The sequence below is a fragment of the Gossypium raimondii genome, chromosome 11 (genome assembly GCF_025698545.1).
Source record: "Gossypium raimondii isolate GPD5lz chromosome 11, ASM2569854v1, whole genome shotgun sequence".
In the NCBI taxonomy this organism is placed as follows: Eukaryota; Viridiplantae; Streptophyta; class Magnoliopsida; order Malvales; family Malvaceae; genus Gossypium; species Gossypium raimondii.
This window is the reverse complement of record NC_068575.1, coordinates 57,882,044-57,900,737: the sequence shown is the minus strand read 5'-3', so window position 1 is coordinate 57,900,737 and position 18,694 is coordinate 57,882,044. Positions and strand designations below refer to the sequence as shown.

At 33.3% G+C, this 18,694-nt stretch overlaps 3 protein-coding genes across 5 annotated transcripts; all 3 read right to left on the bottom strand.

Moving 5' to 3' along the window:
- Window positions 1-4,492: 4,492 nt before the first annotated feature.
- Window positions 4,493-8,543, bottom strand: LOC105802431 (SAGA-associated factor 29 homolog A). The gene is made up of 9 exons (XM_012634062.2): window positions 8,248-8,543; window positions 6,904-6,997; window positions 6,605-6,681; window positions 5,927-6,036; window positions 5,754-5,836; window positions 5,623-5,676; window positions 5,094-5,247; window positions 4,932-4,945; window positions 4,493-4,753 (listed from the first exon to the last, which is right to left on the bottom strand). The coding sequence occupies exons 1-9, from the start codon at window positions 8,363-8,365 to the stop codon at window positions 4,651-4,653; spliced, it is 807 nt and encodes a 268-aa protein (XP_012489516.1). The 5' UTR covers window positions 8,366-8,543; the 3' UTR covers window positions 4,493-4,650.
- Window positions 8,544-9,252: 709 nt separating this feature from the next.
- LOC105801441 (SUPPRESSOR OF GAMMA RESPONSE 1) lies at window positions 9,253-11,843 on the bottom strand. Of its 2 annotated transcripts, XM_012632746.2 has the most exons (6): window positions 11,714-11,843; window positions 11,081-11,207; window positions 10,802-10,988; window positions 10,233-10,717; window positions 9,844-10,140; window positions 9,253-9,766 (listed from the first exon to the last, which is right to left on the bottom strand). In XM_012632746.2, exons 1-6 carry the CDS (start codon window positions 11,719-11,721, stop codon window positions 9,713-9,715), a joined length of 1,158 nt encoding a protein of 385 aa, XP_012488200.1. In that variant the 5' UTR covers window positions 11,722-11,843; the 3' UTR covers window positions 9,253-9,712. The 2 variants fall into 2 exon arrangements, with proteins under 2 accessions (XP_012488200.1, XP_052480407.1); XM_052624447.1 differs by having other exon boundaries at window positions 10,233-10,988.
- A 574-nt stretch (window positions 11,844-12,417) lies between these two features.
- On the bottom strand, window positions 12,418-16,710 carry LOC105802432 (protein kinase PVPK-1). 2 transcript variants are annotated; one of them, XM_012634064.2, is made up of 3 exons: window positions 16,274-16,710; window positions 14,326-15,912; window positions 12,418-13,377 (listed from the first exon to the last, which is right to left on the bottom strand). In XM_012634064.2, exons 2-3 carry the CDS (start codon window positions 15,768-15,770, stop codon window positions 12,504-12,506), a joined length of 2,319 nt encoding a protein of 772 aa, XP_012489518.1. In that variant the 5' UTR covers window positions 15,771-15,912; window positions 16,274-16,710; the 3' UTR covers window positions 12,418-12,503. The 2 variants fall into 2 exon arrangements, with proteins under 2 accessions (XP_012489518.1, XP_012489517.1); XM_012634063.2 differs by having other exon boundaries at window positions 14,326-15,794; window positions 16,274-16,709.
- Between the last annotated feature and the right edge of the window lie 1,984 nt (window positions 16,711-18,694).

Sequence of the window (18,694 nt, the reverse complement as noted above, 5' to 3'; positions counted from 1 at the left end):
TGAATTGGTTGATTTGATTATATTTGAAAATGTTATGGTTTTTAATTGCGGGGGTTTTATGTAAAACAAGTAGAAGTCTTGCCAAATTTTTATAAAAAAAAGTAAAAAAAAAAGAAATGAAATGAATGAAGTAAATTAGTATAAATATTATATGATTTTATGATTTTATTTTAATATGTTTGTTATTTATTTAAGAATTATTGTAAATTATCTGATATGTCCGGTAATGCCTTGTAACACTGTTCTGGCGACGATTTGGGGTTAGGGGGTGTTATATTACCGATATATCAGCTCTTATGAGCTTACTGTTCTTTAGCTCGGAATGAGCTTATCGATCATGGTTCAAAAGAGCGGAAATGATAATGAATTGATAGATTACCGATTAATGTACATAGTGTGTATTACCTGAGTATCCTTTGATATCATTAGGTTCAACGGGCATTATATTGTTACCGATTATATAATTGAGAATGAAATAGAATATGATCTATGTGAATTGTATAGATGAAATATGATATGTGTTATGAGGACGTATGGAACCGGAAACGAAATTTTATGAAATGTATGAAAGAAATCATGAAAGAGTAAAATTTGCAATAAAACAGTTTTGGACAGCAGCAGTCATATAAACTTGAAAAATCACTAAAAATTGTGGGAATCGCATTAGAGGTTGAATAAGACATTAAATTAAATCTTATTGAGTCTATTTTCACATAGAAGAAATGGTGTAAGCAAAAGAATCTTGTATTATGAGATATTTGAATTTTTGTGAGATAAAATCAGAATGATTTCGGAATCCCCTGTTCTGGTTTTGGAAAATCATTAAAAATTGTATAAAAAGAATTATGGGTTAGAATTTATATGATTAAAATTATTAATAAGCCTATTTTCAAGAGAAACAAACAGAAGTATCATCCGAATCTCGTTCCAAGAGATAATTAATGTTTAGAGAAGAAGGGTCGGAACTGTCAGACAGCAGAACATGAACGATTTTGAAGAATTAACTATACTTATTGGCTAAACCAAAAATTATAAAAATTTTATGGTAAGAATATATGTGAGTCTAGTTTTGGAAAAATCAAGCGGATCTTAATTTGGAGTTCCGTAGCGCAAGATATAAATAATTTAGTGACTATGACTCGAGGAGACAGCATGATGTGAACATGAGTAAATAGTGGAACTATGTGCAATTTTGATTGTATTAACTTGAGAACATGTTGTGAGGATTAGTAAAAGCATGTTAACAGATTGCTTATTATTTACATATCAACTTACTAAGCTTTAATGCTTACTCAGTTTATTTCTTTGTGTTTTATAGAGTTTTGTTAGCTAGCTCGATTCGGATGACGTCGGAGATAAGCATCACATTATCCAGTCGATTTCTCGGTACTTTTGAACTCATGGAAGTTGTGAAAATATGACATGTATAGGCTAGTTTATGGGAATATGTTTTTGGTTACTTTAGCTTATTGTATAGTTATGTGTTTTGATGTTCTTAAGCCATGAGATTTGGCTTAGTTGTTATAATGGTCAAATGTGTATAAGATGGTATGTTTTGGCAAGTTTGCTTATGAAGGATTTGATGCATATGATAATATTGGTATGTGATGAGTTGGTGAATTGGAAAATGCTTGAATGTTATTTGATATTAGGATAGGTATGAGGTTGAATCATATTAGTTTGATATGTGTTTAAATACACAAATGGTATTGATTTGAGTATGTAAATGATTGGTTTTGAAATGGCATATATGAGCATTGAAATGGTTGTTTATAGTTGCTCATATTGCATGTGAATTTGGTACTATATGAAAGGTTTAGGTACATGTGTTTTGGAGTGTGAAAAGCGGCTTAAACCAAGCCTATTTCATGCCACACGGCCTGAGTACATGGGCGTGTGACCCTTATTTGAAAATTTTTCTAAGTTTTTTCAAAACTTTTATATGTTATCGATTCAGTCCCAAACGTACGAATTAAGCTTTGCATGCTCGGTTTAAGCATGTTATGAATATGAATGATTGATAATTACTGAAATGGAATGATATTTGTTAAATGTTTGATGAATTACCGATCTGAACTGAGTTGAAAGTCCGTTAATGCCACTTAACCTATTCCGGCGACGGTTACGGGTTAGGGGTGTTACAAAAAGTATAGAGACATAGAATGATCCAATCGGAGAAAAATGATCTAAATCTACAACAATACACATACTATTAGACTAGTAATTAAGTTTAAACTAACAAATTTAACTACTATTATATGAGCTAGGACTAAAATTTATCAATTGAAAAATACAGAACTAAAATTGATTAAATAAAATACATAGATTAAATTTACAATTTTATTAAATATATAAACTAACAGCAAAATTTAACTTGTGAACAAAACAAAAGAATTTGACACTGAACCTTGAAAATTATATTCTATAGTTATATATTAAATTTATAAAAACAATTTGGTATTTGAAATTATAAATTATATTATACACTATTTAAGAGCATCATCCAAATATTACACTCATTCTTTTATAAAATAAAATCATATTTATATATATTACTTACTTTCTGTCATGTGAGGATATAGCATCATGATTCTTAATATTTGTTTTTTTGATGTCATGCCTAATCCTTAAATAAAATGATAGTACGCTTCAACGCACTTGAACCTACGTATTTTTACACTAGTAACAATAATGATGCCAACTGAGGTAAGACTCAATCGTCTATATCTACACATTTAAATATATCTCATTCAATATAATATTTTTCAAATGGAGAAGTATTTTCACTAAAACGAGAACCAACTTGATAGTAATATTTTCAGAAGGTAAAAATGATTAGAGTGTGTTCGGATTTCTTAAAAATAACAGAAAGTTAAGTAAATGAAGGGCAATGATAAAACAAATGTGATTAAGCAAAAGGGATTTGGGAATCTCTTGTTTTCTTTTACTTTTAATGCCTCAATTTGAGGGAAAGAAACATAAAACAAATTAGATGATGTAAAAATTAATTTTGTTCTTTAAGGATTTTATTATTAACAATTTATTTTTAATTTTGCAAAAAATTTAAAAGAACTCTTTTATCGTATCAAATGTATTTAATATTTTTTATAATTAGGCATATATTTATTAAATTTGTATTTAAAATTAACAACCTCGTCATTAATTTTTATCTTTTATGAAGAATATTGGTATTTTTCTATAATATTTAATTTAATTTAATTTTGTTATTAATTATTTATATAAAGAAATTTTTCAAAAAATTTATATATTTCATTTCCTTTTCACAATATACCCAAACAAAAGCAGTTAAGAGTTCTTTCCCGTTATAAATTTTAACTATCCGAATAAGAAATATATACTTTCCTTTTTTTTAACATTCCCCTACTTTCTTTCCTTTTTTTTTTAATTAGATGGGTAAAGTATGCTTGTTGTGACCAAGCTATTAGTAAGTCTATATTTTAGTCACTCAACTTCAAAAAGTTACTAAATGGTTATCGAATTATTCAAAAGTTTTTATTTAAGTCACTGAAATGTTAAAATCATCGTCGTATGATCTTCTCTGTTCACAACATTTATACCAATTGAAAGCTCTCGCTTCCCTTCTCTTCTACAATTTAGTTTTTTTTTTTTTTAACGAAGCAACTTTGAACATCATGAATCTACGAACCAAATTCAAACAACTTTCTTCTCTGATATCTGACACTGACCATTAGATCTACTTAGATCTAAGGTATGTTCTATTCGTCAATGGATACTGATCCACCGTACCAATCGTCAAATTATCGCTCAGAGCTTGTTAGCTAAACTTAAAAAAAGAAAGAAAAAAAAACCTTAATAACCCAATCACTTAAATAAAAACCTTCAAATAATTCAATAACTTAAATGAAAATTTTTAAATAATTCAATGATAATTTTGTAACTTTTAAAATTAATTAATTAAAATATAAACTTATTAATAATTTAATGAGATAGATGTTGTTTATTCTAATTATATATAATGTTAGCTTTCCTTCCTTTTAAAAAAAACTATCCAAATGAGGAAAAGGATATTCTTTTCCTTGATTTTCTTTTGTAACATAGGGTTAGTTTTATCCAATTTTTTATAACCAAAAATAAAATTATCAATTAAATTAAAAAGAATTGAGACCTTTTCGCCTAAAGCTTTTAGAAATTCCCATTACTCTTAAAAATGTTAATTTTAATTAAATCTCTTTTGAAAAATTTCTCAAAATTAAAAACTACAAAATTTATTATTAAATCCTCCAAAATTTTAAATTAATATCCATCCGCCACAAATGTACTGTGTTAAACTACTTCAATCCGTAAAAACCAATATACAGCAGGAAAAGAAGCCGAAAATCCTTTTTATTTTTATTTTTTTTCCAAAAACATTTATATTTGTTTGACATAAAATCATTTTTTAGAAGATTTAGAATTCATCTCACATCAGTCTTACTACTTTTTAGTGCTTCGATTTGGAGAACGGCAGCCATTTACAAATAATGAACTGAATTAACAATCACTAATAGATATAACAGTGACAATCTTTCATTTACTAATCCAATATGACGTGAAAAATCAGGATTTAAATTCACAGGTTTAAACGCCAGCTATATAGCTCTAAATTATACACATTTTTATACAAAAATCTCATTGCCGATGTCCTTCCGGCAATTGAACCACCTTGTGAAACGGTACCGTCCGCTGAGGCAAAGCTCCATCTTCCTCGTCATCGTCGAATTCCAGTAAATACCTAGACAAATAACCCACATTTAATTAACTAATAATAACAATAACGAACAGTCCGAAATGAAAAGTTCATGCTCAGATACGTGGAGAAGATCGATAAAACAAGGAAGAACATTATCAGGCAGACAACAAGTGACCTATTTATCTGCTACATTAGGGCAAGAATTGAGGATGTCACTTACTCATCTGATTTCCTCTGGAAAGACAGAAATGGTTGACAGCCCCCCATCGATACACACAAGAAATTAGTAGTCAGTTCAATATATAAAAAGTAACATAAAAACCGGAGCAAATGACCCAGGATCAATTTTCGGGCACTGATGAGTGATGCATGGAATCATCACCTTTCGAGGAGTGCTGATGACAGTTGCCTTATACAGTGCGGTTGTTCCAGGATAAACGGCCAAAACTTGTCTCCCGGCAGGGAATTCTGGAGTACTAGCCGGGTCGTTCCGCTTCGGGAATGGTATAATGCAAGATGCAGGCAGCTTGTACTTCCTGAAGTTGCAATAACAAAAACCGAATATTATTTGTATTTTTTCAAGTATTCTTGAAATCTATGCTGCTCTGACTATGTCCAACACATCCAAATATGGGTAATATAACTCAAAATTACAGTTAAAGCATGCTGTCAACACAAATAATTGAGCCACCATTTCTTATGTTTTAAAATATAAAAAGGTCGAAAAAATAAACTCTAGTAGTATACAAGTAAATTCCTTACTGATTTCCAATTCCAGTCTTAATTTACAGAAACAATAAAACATGATAGAGTCCCTTCTTACCAGTGAGTAACAAAACTCGAACAAGCATAATATAGAAAACTATTTCGATGCAACTTAACTTAAAAAGAACTAAAGCATAAAAGCGTACTTTTGGCCACTGCCCTCTTCCTCATCACCCGGCTCCTCGTCGAGTACTTCAAATCTGCGAATGGGAAATGAAACCTTAACCAAGAACAAAGAAGACTCCAAATGGAAACATCTTATAGGAACCGTACTTACTCTTTTGTTTTCTCGTCAAAATTTATCACTTTTACAACAAACCACTCATCCTTCTCAGCATCCGAGGTGACTCTTGCAGCTACCTGAGTATATGAATGCAATAAATTAGGTCTACGAACAAATATCAATACAAATCTGGTTTTTTATGTTTGCTACATCATCTAAAAACTTACCTGTTCATCTTTGAGACTAACACATGCCTCGATATGACTCCGCATTGAAGGAGAAAGGCGAGAAATATCCGAATCAGACTTCATTCTTTTCCTTTTCTGATCATTACCATCTGCAGTTTGTTTAATGTCAGCTACATAAATAGGGAAGTTCCGATACTCTTATACTAATATCCAAAATCCACAAAAAGAAATGAGTTTTCCTTTTTGGCATATCTCATACATTCAATGTCCGAGTTTTGGAAGAATACAAAGAACATAAAAACTTAATAATTTCAACTATCACAAAATAATTCGGGACCTGTAGTCATATCACTTCAAGAACCTTCATGTCATCAACCAAGCAAATGTATGTTTCATTAAACAACTCACCTATTGTACTTTCCGATAGGACAAAGAGACGACATAACATGGAGAAAATCAAATCATACAAGATTACAGCATTATCTTAACATATTTTTCATTATTATATAACCACGGTTAAAGGGTAAGTCAAGTGCTTGGTTGCCTTTTCCTTTTTCGGGATAAAAAGCGAAATGTAAAAGAAAAAAGGTGTGAATATCTAAAAAGCAAAGCACCAATCAAACCAAGCTTAAATGTTGTCATGCAAAGGGAGAAATGAATATAGAGGTTAAAGCAATCAAAATGTCTGATATAGACATATTTGGTAGTAGCACGTACCCATCTTTCTTCGTTGTTGTCCCGGAGGTCCAGATGGCAAGAAAGCATCAAGTTGATTTAGTAACAAGTTCGAAATCCTGTATCAATGCCATAACAATGGGTTTGTCAAAAACAACAGAAACAGTACTGGAAAACATAAAAGGCTAGACAGAAAGTTCGTTGCTACACTGGCCCCAAATACCAATAGAGAAAGAATTGTGAATTTGCAGAAGCCCAGGTTAACTAGGAAATGTGGAGGGAGAAAGAGAGAGAAGGAAAAAGCAAATTGTACAAGACTTCCTTAGAGATAATGTGCATACGTTACTTCTCTTTCCGAAAGATCTCTAGCTTGAATATATAAACTTTTCAGCCTCGATAATGAAGAATCGCCGGGTTTCTCAACTACCTCAGGAGCTGCATATACATAGAAGTTCTAGATTAGTTATAAACAGTCACTATCAGTAATAGTTAAACAAGAATAAGGCCAAAGAAGGTTAAAGAAGAAGGAAAACGATTCTCGAATCTTAAACAATACAATTTAATCATTTGTGTCCTATACTTTAAGCAAATTTTCTCTCCATTAAAGGTGTAGTAGATCACTTCATGCAAGACAACAATTCAAAAAGCAATTATATAAAGTATTTGCAGAAATCTCTAAGCTTCAAATCTGGAACTTTTTCATGCGGTGGGTTGGGATCAAGGATGCACAAAACCAAACCACAAACTTGACAATGCATCTCGTAATTTCTGTTATGACTTTTAAATGATAATAAGTAATGGATCTCGAAATTCCTGCTATGCTTCTTCTACACTCCTGATTAGGCTATCCGCATCCAAAAAACTGCTGATCGAACTTAAACCATATCAAATTGACTACAACATATTTAGTGTTCCAATCCATACAGTTAGTTGTTAATTTGTAGAATAGTCTGATTTCTGATATCTTTTGTGCAGACAATCTCAAAGTTACGATATGAATTATGTGATAACAACTCAAAGAATAATCATGAGGCTCACTAATTAAAAGGTAAATCATACATGAAGATTTGACCATTAATTGCATACAAATTTGACCACTCTCTACTACATAACGAATAATGCGCGAAAAACAACACAACTTTGATTCTCCATGAAAATTAAGCCCCATAAGCAGCCATGTTAACTGATATCATATTTTGTTATCCTAGAAGCAAATCCTTAACACCAAAGTTACATGACACAGATAACCACACTTAGCATTAAACCTTAATTTAGATCATAAAAACCTTGTAAACTACTTCACCATAAAACAAATGCAGCTAAGTTTTAAAGCAAAAGTCAATAGTCAAACTATCCTATCTTTTGTTATTAAGATTATCTCTAATTTCCTTTTCTCCTAAAAACGAATATATATATTCATGGATTAAGCGATCAGCAATAATGTGCAAAAATGTTAGCTTATTTATCCAATAAAATCCGTTATCAACAAAATTTAAGATCTTTTAAACCAAACCCACCTCCAAAATCAAATTTTTGAATGAAACAATAAATACCTAGAGAACCAAAACAATTATATATTGTAATAATAATCTAAAACAAAATCCATTAATACTAGGGACCAAATGAAACAACCCAGATCACGAAATTTGAAGCTAAACGAATAAAATAGGGTTGAGAAATTTTACTAGCTTGAAGCTTCTTGTGAAGCTTGTTGATTTCGACAAGCACCTCTTCTTGTTCTTTCCTTAACCGATCGAGTTCCCTCGAGTTTTCCAAGATTGAAGCAATGTCCGGAGACGACATCGTTTCCTGTTTCCTCTCTTCGTCGGAAATACAATGTTGCCGGTTTTGCCAGATTACTTTCAAGTTCGAAGCTTGGATTTTTTTTTTCTTTAATGAATCAAATCCTTAATTTGATCAAAAAGTAACTATTTTTTTTTTCAAATGAAGTTTGAATAAAATATTTATAACTCAATAATAATTGATATTCTTTTACCTCAGGAAAAAGGAAATAATAGTAATATCAAACTTATAATTTTTAAAAATAGAAGTTAATGGTGGATAAAATTTTGACCTTTTTGTACTTTTCGTTATGGTCATGCCCTAATTATTGACACGTGGGAGAAAATATAAATGGTTTTTTATGTCTAGATTTCCATCTTTGCCACTTGTTAGATTCAAATGCCAATACTAAATAAATAAATAAAAGATTCAAATACCATTCTTCTCTGGTTTTTTCTGGGCCTCGCTTGAATTGAAGTTTGGGCAAAATGGGAAAAGAATCTTATGGTCCAAAAATAAAATGGAAATGTATTATAAACAAGGGCGTAAAAGAAACCTCAAATTTCCTGTTACTGTTGAATTGAGTAATTTAGTGAATTTAATTTAATTATTGTGATACTTAATTTAAATAGCTTAAAATTTTAACTAGATATTGGGAGGACGTCAAATTTATTCTAAAATAATTTTTTTAAAATATCATTTATAAAAATATACAGGCTTTTCAACCATAACTGGTATTATGCTTGAAATTTTTGTGCTCAATTTTGACAATTCCATGAAGAGTTTTGAAGAGCAGAATCCTTCACTCACCTAAGGAATGTAAGTATTTGCTCTTGATGGTGTTTCAATCCATGCTTTGTAAATAAAGTGGGTACCACTAAATAGAAGCAAGGGATAAACCTCTAGCATGGATACAATATCAAACTATTGTTGGAATCGACTAGTTGTACAATAGGTAGCACTTTGAAACTTCTTTCAAGAAAGCTGAACTCCTCAACGATTAATATTAAATTTTTTTAGTCCTAATATTAATTGATTAATCTAATTTAATTGAGATCCTCCAATTTAACAAGCTTGTTCGACTAAACAAGATTATACTCTAATTGAGATCATTCAGCGCGATAATTCTATATTCGAATTGTGTTCATATATTTTATAGTATTTGTTCGCACACACAATACAAGAATGAAACTTTAACATTTGACATAGAATTGGAGTTCATATCATCGGAAACTGACGTAGGAGAGCAGTCCGGCAGTGCCGGTGGGATGAACAACTTCAAGAGCCTCAAACAGCCATGAAAGAGATTCAAGGAGCTCGAAAACTTTGACTTTGTCATTGGGGTACTTCACCTCTGCAACATCCTCCTCATACCTGGTCTAACCATGAACTTATGCTTTCCTGGGAATCAAATTGTAGATCCTGCAAAACATATGGATGAGAAAATTTCGAGATTTTTATGATAATCATATGATGAACACTTTGAAAGGCTAACTTACAGATAGTTGCACATCTGGTGGTGTATCAAATTCCAAGTTCTCAAGCTCGGAAATTCCGCAAGTGCATGTATCTTTGTTTCCGGCCGACATCTCCATCGTGCCAGGATCATGAACGGCGTACGAGACTCGATCCTTTACCGAATTCTTTACCTGCAGAGAAGAATTATCCAAGCAATTCATCTCGGAATTTACAGCAGCCTGAGATTCCCCAGCCAACCATAATGGATACTCCAAATGATCCTCACATTCAACACCCTGGATCGGTAGATTAGATCCTTGTGCAGCAAATTTTGATTCCTGTTCCACGGTATCCAAACTTCGGTGAGGATCGAATGAATTCAAGTGACAATTTCTTCCTTTCAATTCATAAACAGCAAAACTCCAAGTACCTGGTGCACCTTTTCGTCAATGTCATCTTCATATATCATTGATTCCCATGGCCGAGGTGGACTCTGAGTCATCGTTTTCGGGGTCCTTGGACTCGCACGAATCATCGAGTTATCTGAATCTTCCATCCTAGTAACGCCATCATTCTTATCGGTCTGTTTTGGTTGTTGATATGAAATTTTAGAAACCACATATTCCCCACCAACTTCTACTTCTTCAGCCCCTAAATGGTACTGATGCATCACCCAATTCGACTTTTCGGGCTTGTGAGCTCGGTTCGAACGTTTATAGAGAACCATGATCTTCTTCCAGCCCTTGCGAACTCCATTTTCTATGACAGGTTTGGTCTTTCCGGTCTTATGCCATCGAACATGCTCCTCGATCGTACTATGTCGGTTCTGGATCCTGCGGCGCTTTCGCTGACCAGTAGCATAAGCATTGATGGTTTGATGAAAGAAGTGGATACTACTCCCATCTTTCTTTACACCTGCAAAAAAAAAATGAAGATGATCATCAGAATCAAAATTGTAAACCATTATAAGACTCGAATATGTCGGGCATGGACCCTTACCAGGGAGATTTTGAGGATGAGTGTAACAGATTCCTTGATCCTCGTTCAGTGTGGGGATAAACTCGTCGATAAAGGGGTGTGGTTTTAAGTCTCCGATGCCGCATTTGGCAGCTAAATGCTCTAAAAGCTCGATATCGGAGGGATCAAATTTCAATCCAATTGGAAGGCCAGGCCACTGAGGCGAAACCTACATTAAAAAAACAAAGAAAAACAGCTTCAAGGTGGACGTTACTGAGGCCAAAAATTCATGCTATGAAACACTCGAAGTGTCGAACTTACATCACTATTATCAATACGGCAATGACAGTTCGGACATTCACGATTTGCTCCACAGTCAGGGTCAGTGATTTGAATGGCGTTTTTTACTTTCTTTGCAATTGATCTACTGTCAATGAGCCAGCTTCTGCTGCAAATTACAATGATTTTTTGTCAATAAAGATGCAATGAAATATGGAAGAATTTTCCATTAAAATCGTATCAATCTGTAAGAAATGAATCATGGGATGTTTCATTACGGTTGAATTGAAAAAGGGTTTCTTTTTAACTGAACTATGGAAGATTTTTTCCATTAAAATCATATCAACCTCAACAATGCAGCTCATAAAAGATGATGAAACTCTAGCATATAATAACCTCCCTACACATTCAAACTCAAGTGAAAACAAAAAAAAAAGAAGAAGAAGAGGAAGAGAAAAACAGAACTTTATTAGAACCAAAAAGAAAAAAGAAAATATTTTCTTTGGGAATTGGATTTTCAAGTTAAATTCCATGAATTTATATAAAGAAAAACACCCAGAAACCAAAATCATCCCCATGTCAAAGAAAATTAAAGAAGAGATTACTTTTAATCTCGCATAATCGAAATTAATTAATTAATTAATTGGATTTTCTTAATTAATTTCTTAACCTTACCTCGCCATGAACAAGAACAAAAGAAATACAGAGTAAGAAGAAGAGAGTGTGAGCGAAGCTTTTAAGCTCTCTCTTCTTTGTCCTTTTGCCTTTTCTTTCTACAATAGGCTATTACTTGAGTCAACTCGAGGCAGAGACAGAGCGGGAAACGGTTGCTTCGGAACGGGATAAGAGATTCGGAAGCTGAACCTCAGCTTCGGCGAAAGACATATGTAGGTCCCACCGTTGACTGAACCTAGATCCAAACCATTCTCTTAACGACACGAAGCTAATGTCCGAAGACTACTTGGCAGGTTCGAAATGGAAAGCAGGTGTTTCATGGCATTTTTGGTAATTAACTTGAATTTCCTACTTGCATCCCAAGTTTCAAGATAATGGGGACGTTGGTCGGTTGGAACACTTTGAATTTATCAACTTCCCATTTCCATTTATAAAAAAGAAAATCACATATTAGTACTTTTTTTTCCCTTTTACTTTTTTTTTATTTGATTGAAATTCCACTGATGCTTACGCGGTTAGCATTATATTATCATTATTACGATAACATTGTTATGTCATCCATTGATGATTGTTTGAATTCATCGGTGTGATAATTATGTATTTTCATATTTATTTTTTACTATTTTTTTATATATAGAAAAATAGATTAATCGACCAATGATTTGCCCGGTTAAATGAGTATATTACACCTGGATCAATAGAGATTGAGCAGCAACTTGTGATTCCTCATTTCTGTTCAAAGAGATGTTTACAACACTGGTTTCTAAGAAAGGAAAAATAATCACAAGAATCAAAAGAAATCAATCTCTAAATAATTACCAGAAGGCTTCACATCTAAACCCGGAACCATGTTATTCGTTGGAGCTTTTGACATGTTGGTTCCGGCAAAAAAATCCGTCATGGACGGCTTTGGCACCTCTGGCGGATTAGCACATCGAATGAGTGCCCAATTCACACTCTGAAAGAACGGATGCTGTTTAACTTCAGTAGCCCCACGCCTATATGCAAGCCGATGCTGTGGTTCCTTTACGAGTAAGCCTCGGATCAAGTCCTTCGCTGCAAAGCTCACATTTGGATACTCTGGAAATCTCAATGGCTGGCCGATCACGTTAAACAGAGTTGCCCTGTTCTCGGCTCCCTTAAACGGGGTTTTTCCGAACAAAAGTTCGTATAGAAAGATCCCAAACGTCCACCAATCGACAGCACTTCCATGGCCTTGGCCTTTAATAATTTCAGGTGCCAAGTACTCGTGAGTGCCAACGAAGGACATTGATCGAGCATTGGTAGGTTCTGCAATGAGCTCAGGAAGAGGGCTAACTTGCTGATTCGTTTCACTCTTTATTTTGCTCTTCTTTTCTTTCTTGGACTTGCTCGGAAAAAGACGCGGTCCGAAACATGCTGGTTGGATACAATCTGGCTGCATTACACAAGTTGGCTGGAGGCATGCAGGCTGAGCACAGTACACTGAATGTTTCGACGCCAGAGTCGAGTTTGAAGACTTAACCAGTGTCGGCGAGACAGAACATCTTAGTGAGAGATCGAAATCCGAAAGCATTATGTGTCCATCTTCTCGAACCAAAACATTCTCTGGCTTAAGGTCTCTGTAAATAATCCCAAGCATGTGCAGATACTCCAAAGCAAGGAGAACTTCGGCCACATAAAATCTGCAAAGCAACAGAGAAGATCAATGCCAATAATATAGATGATATTTTTGCTGCAATCAGTTCATCGTATCGGACCTAGTTATCATCCAATATGTTGAAGAACACAACTTATTCAAATTGCATGTCGTAAAAACTAGATGAGTGGGATAAGAACATGAATACTTCCTAAAACATCTGATATGAAGAAACCTGAACTAACAAAACATCAATCAGGGATCACAGCAAACAAACCTGGAGAAGATGTTATCGATGAAAGTTGACTATAATTGAGACTTAAAGGAAAGGAGGGATATAAACAGCCTAACAACTCCAAGAACAGCCAAAAGGTGTGTTTAGAGCCGCCAACTAGAGATGATCATGTTATGGATTCAGATTCGAGCAAAGCCACTAGATACAAGTTATTCCATTTTCCACATAGGAGGTTTCTTCTTCTTATCGTGGTAAAACCAAAATTGTAACATGATTTCCCTAGCAGTGTTGTATTGTATTAAGGACAACTGTGTCGGATACAAGTACATAAAGGGAAAAAAAAGGTGGTTTCCTAATCTTAATGTAGTAACAACAAAATTGCAGCATTGAGTTTCCTATAAGTGTTGTATTGTAAACCTGATGGGGCAATAGAGTTAACAGGAAATGGATCCACAGGTTTCCATGAAAAACCTTAAATGCATGCAGCAGTTATGTTAGAAAATGCAGTAATGCAAACTTGAATATTATGCTGCTTCCATTCTTCACATAACCTGATAAGGATATAGGGATATCACCATACTCACAGTGGACAGTTGTCCATGTTCGAAACTTCCACCCAAGTCCGAGTAACATAGCTTGAGCATAAAGAGTAATGAATAAAGGATACATACCCAGACAAGGGTGATATATGACCTCCAAGAGTCCTCCAAAGACGGGAAAAATTAACTTTGAAAAAGCATTAGAAGAGCGACAGCTAACCTGGCAGCTTGCTCTGAAAAGTACTTTCCAGGTTGCCTTTGCCTGAGAGCATGCAAGTCTCCTCCGGGGCAAAACTCCATAACCAAGCAAGAAAGCTTCTCTGTCTCAAAATGTGTATACAAGGTGGGGAGGAAAGGATGATCCAAAGATTGGAGAATCTCCCTCTCTGTTTGGGCTCTAAGAAGCTTTTTTCGACTTGCCAAAAGAGCTTTATCCATAACTTTCATGGCGAAATAAGTATTGGTGCCAGTCAATTCAGATTGATAAACACTGCCTATATCCCCACATCCCAGTTTCCTCAACACCCTAAAGTGCTTAAAGCCCAACTCTCCTTTCCGTGATCTAACAGCTTGAATTGCAGCCCATCTTATATCATTTGCTTGGTGGGGCTTGTAAATGGCACTGATTGAACAACTTGAGCTGCTTTCTTCACTAATATCACTGCAATTGCTCCCCCTATTGATGCTCGTCTTCCTGCTCACTTCACCGCTTTCATCACTGCTTGCACATTCACTAACTTCTGTATTGGTGAAACTTTGTTTAGCTTCGGCATACAGAGATCTGGTGCACATACTACTCGATGGACTCACACAAATGCTTGGTTCTGATTGAGATACAATGTGGTTGTTCAACTGAATGGCACTGGGCACAAGCTTTTCATCAACGGGATGTTTGAAGGAAGACTTGCTTGCCGTTGTTGAAATCTTTCCCACCGATTCGGATTTCACCTTGCTCGAATCATAATAGTGTACACCAGGCACAGTTTTTTCAGATTGCAATGAACGAAAGGAGTTAGAACTCTTATGATCATCAATGGGATGTTTGAAGGAAGATTTGCTTCTCACTGATTCAGATTTTACCTTACTCGAATCATAATAGTGTGCACCAGGCACAGGTTTTTCATATTCCAACGAAGCAATGGAATCAGAAGTTTTATGATCATCGATGGGATGCTTTGAGGAAGACTTGCTTGCAGTTGTCAGAATCTTTCCCACCGATTCGGATTTTACCTTACTAGAATCATAATAGTGTACACCAGATACAGTTTGTTCGTATTCCAATGAAGCAGTGGAATTGGAACTCTTATGGTCATCAATGGGATGTTTGAAGGAAGATTTGCTTGCCACTGCCAAAATCTTTCCCGTCAATTCAGATTTCATCTTGCTTGAATCATAATAGTGTTTTGCCATATTAGGCATTTCTTCACAGACCAAGTTGTCATAGGCTGTTTTGCATGAATGCTTTTGAGAGCCAATTGAACCATCATGATGTTGAACGGTCCTTACACCATGATATGCAGAAGAAAGCCCTTCATTTTCAGATTGTTTCGGTAATGGAGGCCGAGAAGGCCGCCTAGGCATCCCGGATGTTGAAGGAGGGTCATTGTTTCCTATACCAGAACCTAGATTCTGATTCTTTGATGAAGAAATAGCAAGGGAGTCCATTGAACAATTCAACAACACCTATCACTGCCAAACCAAAGTGAAATTCAGCAACGTTCAACTTTTTTTTCCTCTACATGATAACTCTTTGATAAAGCCATAATTGCAGAATCAACCAACTTAATATCCCAAATGCACACAAAAACTGTTACAAAATACAAAATAATCGAATGCTAAGAGAATCAGTTCAAAACCAAGAAATGAAAATTTAAAACAGCAGTCTTAAATTCAAAACAAAATATAATCAACTAGCACATCTTACGATTAAAGAAAAGACCAAATATGATTACAGGTATACTAAGAAATCAATAAACTGTATTTTAACAATCTTAATATATATATATATATATATATATATATATATAATCCTTGGTTACTAAGAAAATGCATGAAAAACGAAACAAGCTTAGTGTGTCTGCGTGTGTGTATGTAATCTTGATCGATAAAGAAAAAGAAAAGAACCCATCATCAAAAAAGAAAATTTAAAGAGGCCAAAAGCAAGTTACCTGATCATAGAACAGATAAAAGAATGCAGGACAAGGTGATATCTTTCATGAAATGAAAAACCCAGAAATTACTAAGGAGACAAAAGCTCTTCTTTGAAGAGAAAAGTGAAAAGAGCTTTCCTGAATTGTTTGGGGGGTTGATTTTGCCTATTACAGATCCGATCCAAACAAGAGAAAAGAAAGAAAGCAAAAAAAAAAATAGGAGAAAGAATCAGAAAACAATGATAATAACTTCGTTTTAAACAAAATCTTAATTTATGGATGGAAGTTGATGTTCTATGTTATTTTCCGTCGCTTTTTGAAAAAAGAAAAGAAAAAACAAAGCTAAAGTTAACAATTAACGAAGATTAAAGCCGTCCTTTGTCCTTGGATTGGTCTTCCTCTCAACTCAAGTCTCAAGCATAAATAAATAAAATATAAAACTCTTAAACTCTATTTTTTTTTTTCCTTTCTTTCTTTTACTTTATTTTTTTCCCTTTTTGCTTTGCTTCCTCACTTTTCTTGCTCTTGTTTTGTTGTTTGGCCACCCTACTTTTTGATAATCTCCCTCCTACTACCAGCTTTCGGTTTTTTTTTTCTCTATCTTATGCTTATTCATTCATTATATTCGAATTTTTGTAATTATTTTTAATTAATATATTTATGTATTTAGTGTACAAATATAAATTATTAAAATACTTTTTGCATTCATATTGTATTGTGTGTTATGTTTAAAATTATCATAAATTATTTTTAAGGAAGCCATATATGTTTTTATTATTTTAAGTATTTTTTCAAATAAAATATTTTCAAAACTGAGTTTTACTTTAAAATTAATAATAAAATGATATGCTTTAGTTTTCATGGTTTTATAAATATATTTTAATAAAATAATATTATGATAAGATTTGAACTCATATCATTTTTTTCTTTCACAATATAAGCGTGTGATAATTTATTTTTAAAATGCATTAAATTTTATAAAATACCAAAAATTGTTAAAAGACATTATTATAGTTATAAATGATTTATTAACTAGTAAAGCTTGACCACAAAATTAAAATCATATGAGTTAAAATATTCTTAATTGACTAAAATTCATTTTATAAAAAACACATGTAGTACAATTAAAATATAAAATACATTAAATAAATAAATTAGCAAATCAAACCCAAAATTTTATATGCTTTAACTTGAGATAAAATAAAATATAAATATATTGATAATACTGGATAAAAAGTCAACAAAATTGAGATAGGTGTTGGAATTTCCCTTAAAATTAATGCGTTCAACAATACATTTATAAATGATTACAATGCTTACTCTTAAACTTGATTTATAAATTCCTTTTGTTTGGTCAAAGTAAATTTTAATAATTTATAAAGAGATAATATTGTTTAACAAAAGATTATTAAGTACTCAATAATTCATTTTCAATCAATCTTGATAATCAAAAGCAGTAGTCAACAATAAGATTCTCTCATTTTATTTTATTTAAAAAAAACCAATGAAAATTACAATTTATTTATTTTTACATGGGTATCTTTTACCGGGTATTTATAAACAATATAGATTTTTTAATGCAATAATTGTATTATATTTTAAATAGATTTTCTTTTTTTCTTTTGGCGGGAACGGGGATCACATAACGTGATCGCTTTAGGGGCACCCTCTCATGAATTCAGTAATTAACGCCGTTAATCACCGGGGGTAAATCTGCCTTTTCACGTTTGACCCCATCTTCTTTATTATTGCCTAAAGAAAAGAGGGAATATCTATGTCTTTTAATTTTTGATAGGATTAAGGAGTTCCTTTAAGACGAATGGAGGCACCCTGCCACGCTGGAGGGTCCCACAATTTGCTTTTCTATTGTATGGCTGGCTATGGCACTGTGTGGGGCCCTCCTTAAGGGTCTTTTCGAGAATCCGTAGGGTACTTATGTTAGACAAAGGGTAGACTGGTAACCCTAAATCCCGCCCTAATTATAAGACCTTTTTCTCTTTTAAGGGTATCCCTTGAATTAACTAAACCATCGTCTTTGACCACATAAATTTATGATGATCCCACGGTGACGAGGGAATTTCTCTAAAATCGAACGGTCCCTAGCCTAGTGAGATTGAAGGGATGTCTGATATTGCCAACTGACTCTGTCATGCTTTCTGATTTTTGACACGTGTATTATTAGGTGATAAACTAATCATTTCGGTCTGCCATTTCCAAATGGAGAGGCTGATGAATATTTAAATTGTTAATATATAAAACATAGTAAATTATAAAAATACCTTAAAAATATATGAATTATTTCACCTGATCATACATACTATGAACATAGATTGTAAGTGAAAATTATTATTTCCCAAAGTTTATGTCTAACCCAAAAAGAAAAAGAAAAGTATGTTACAATTTTAAGGAACATCCGAACAGATACGAAGAAGAATGTCA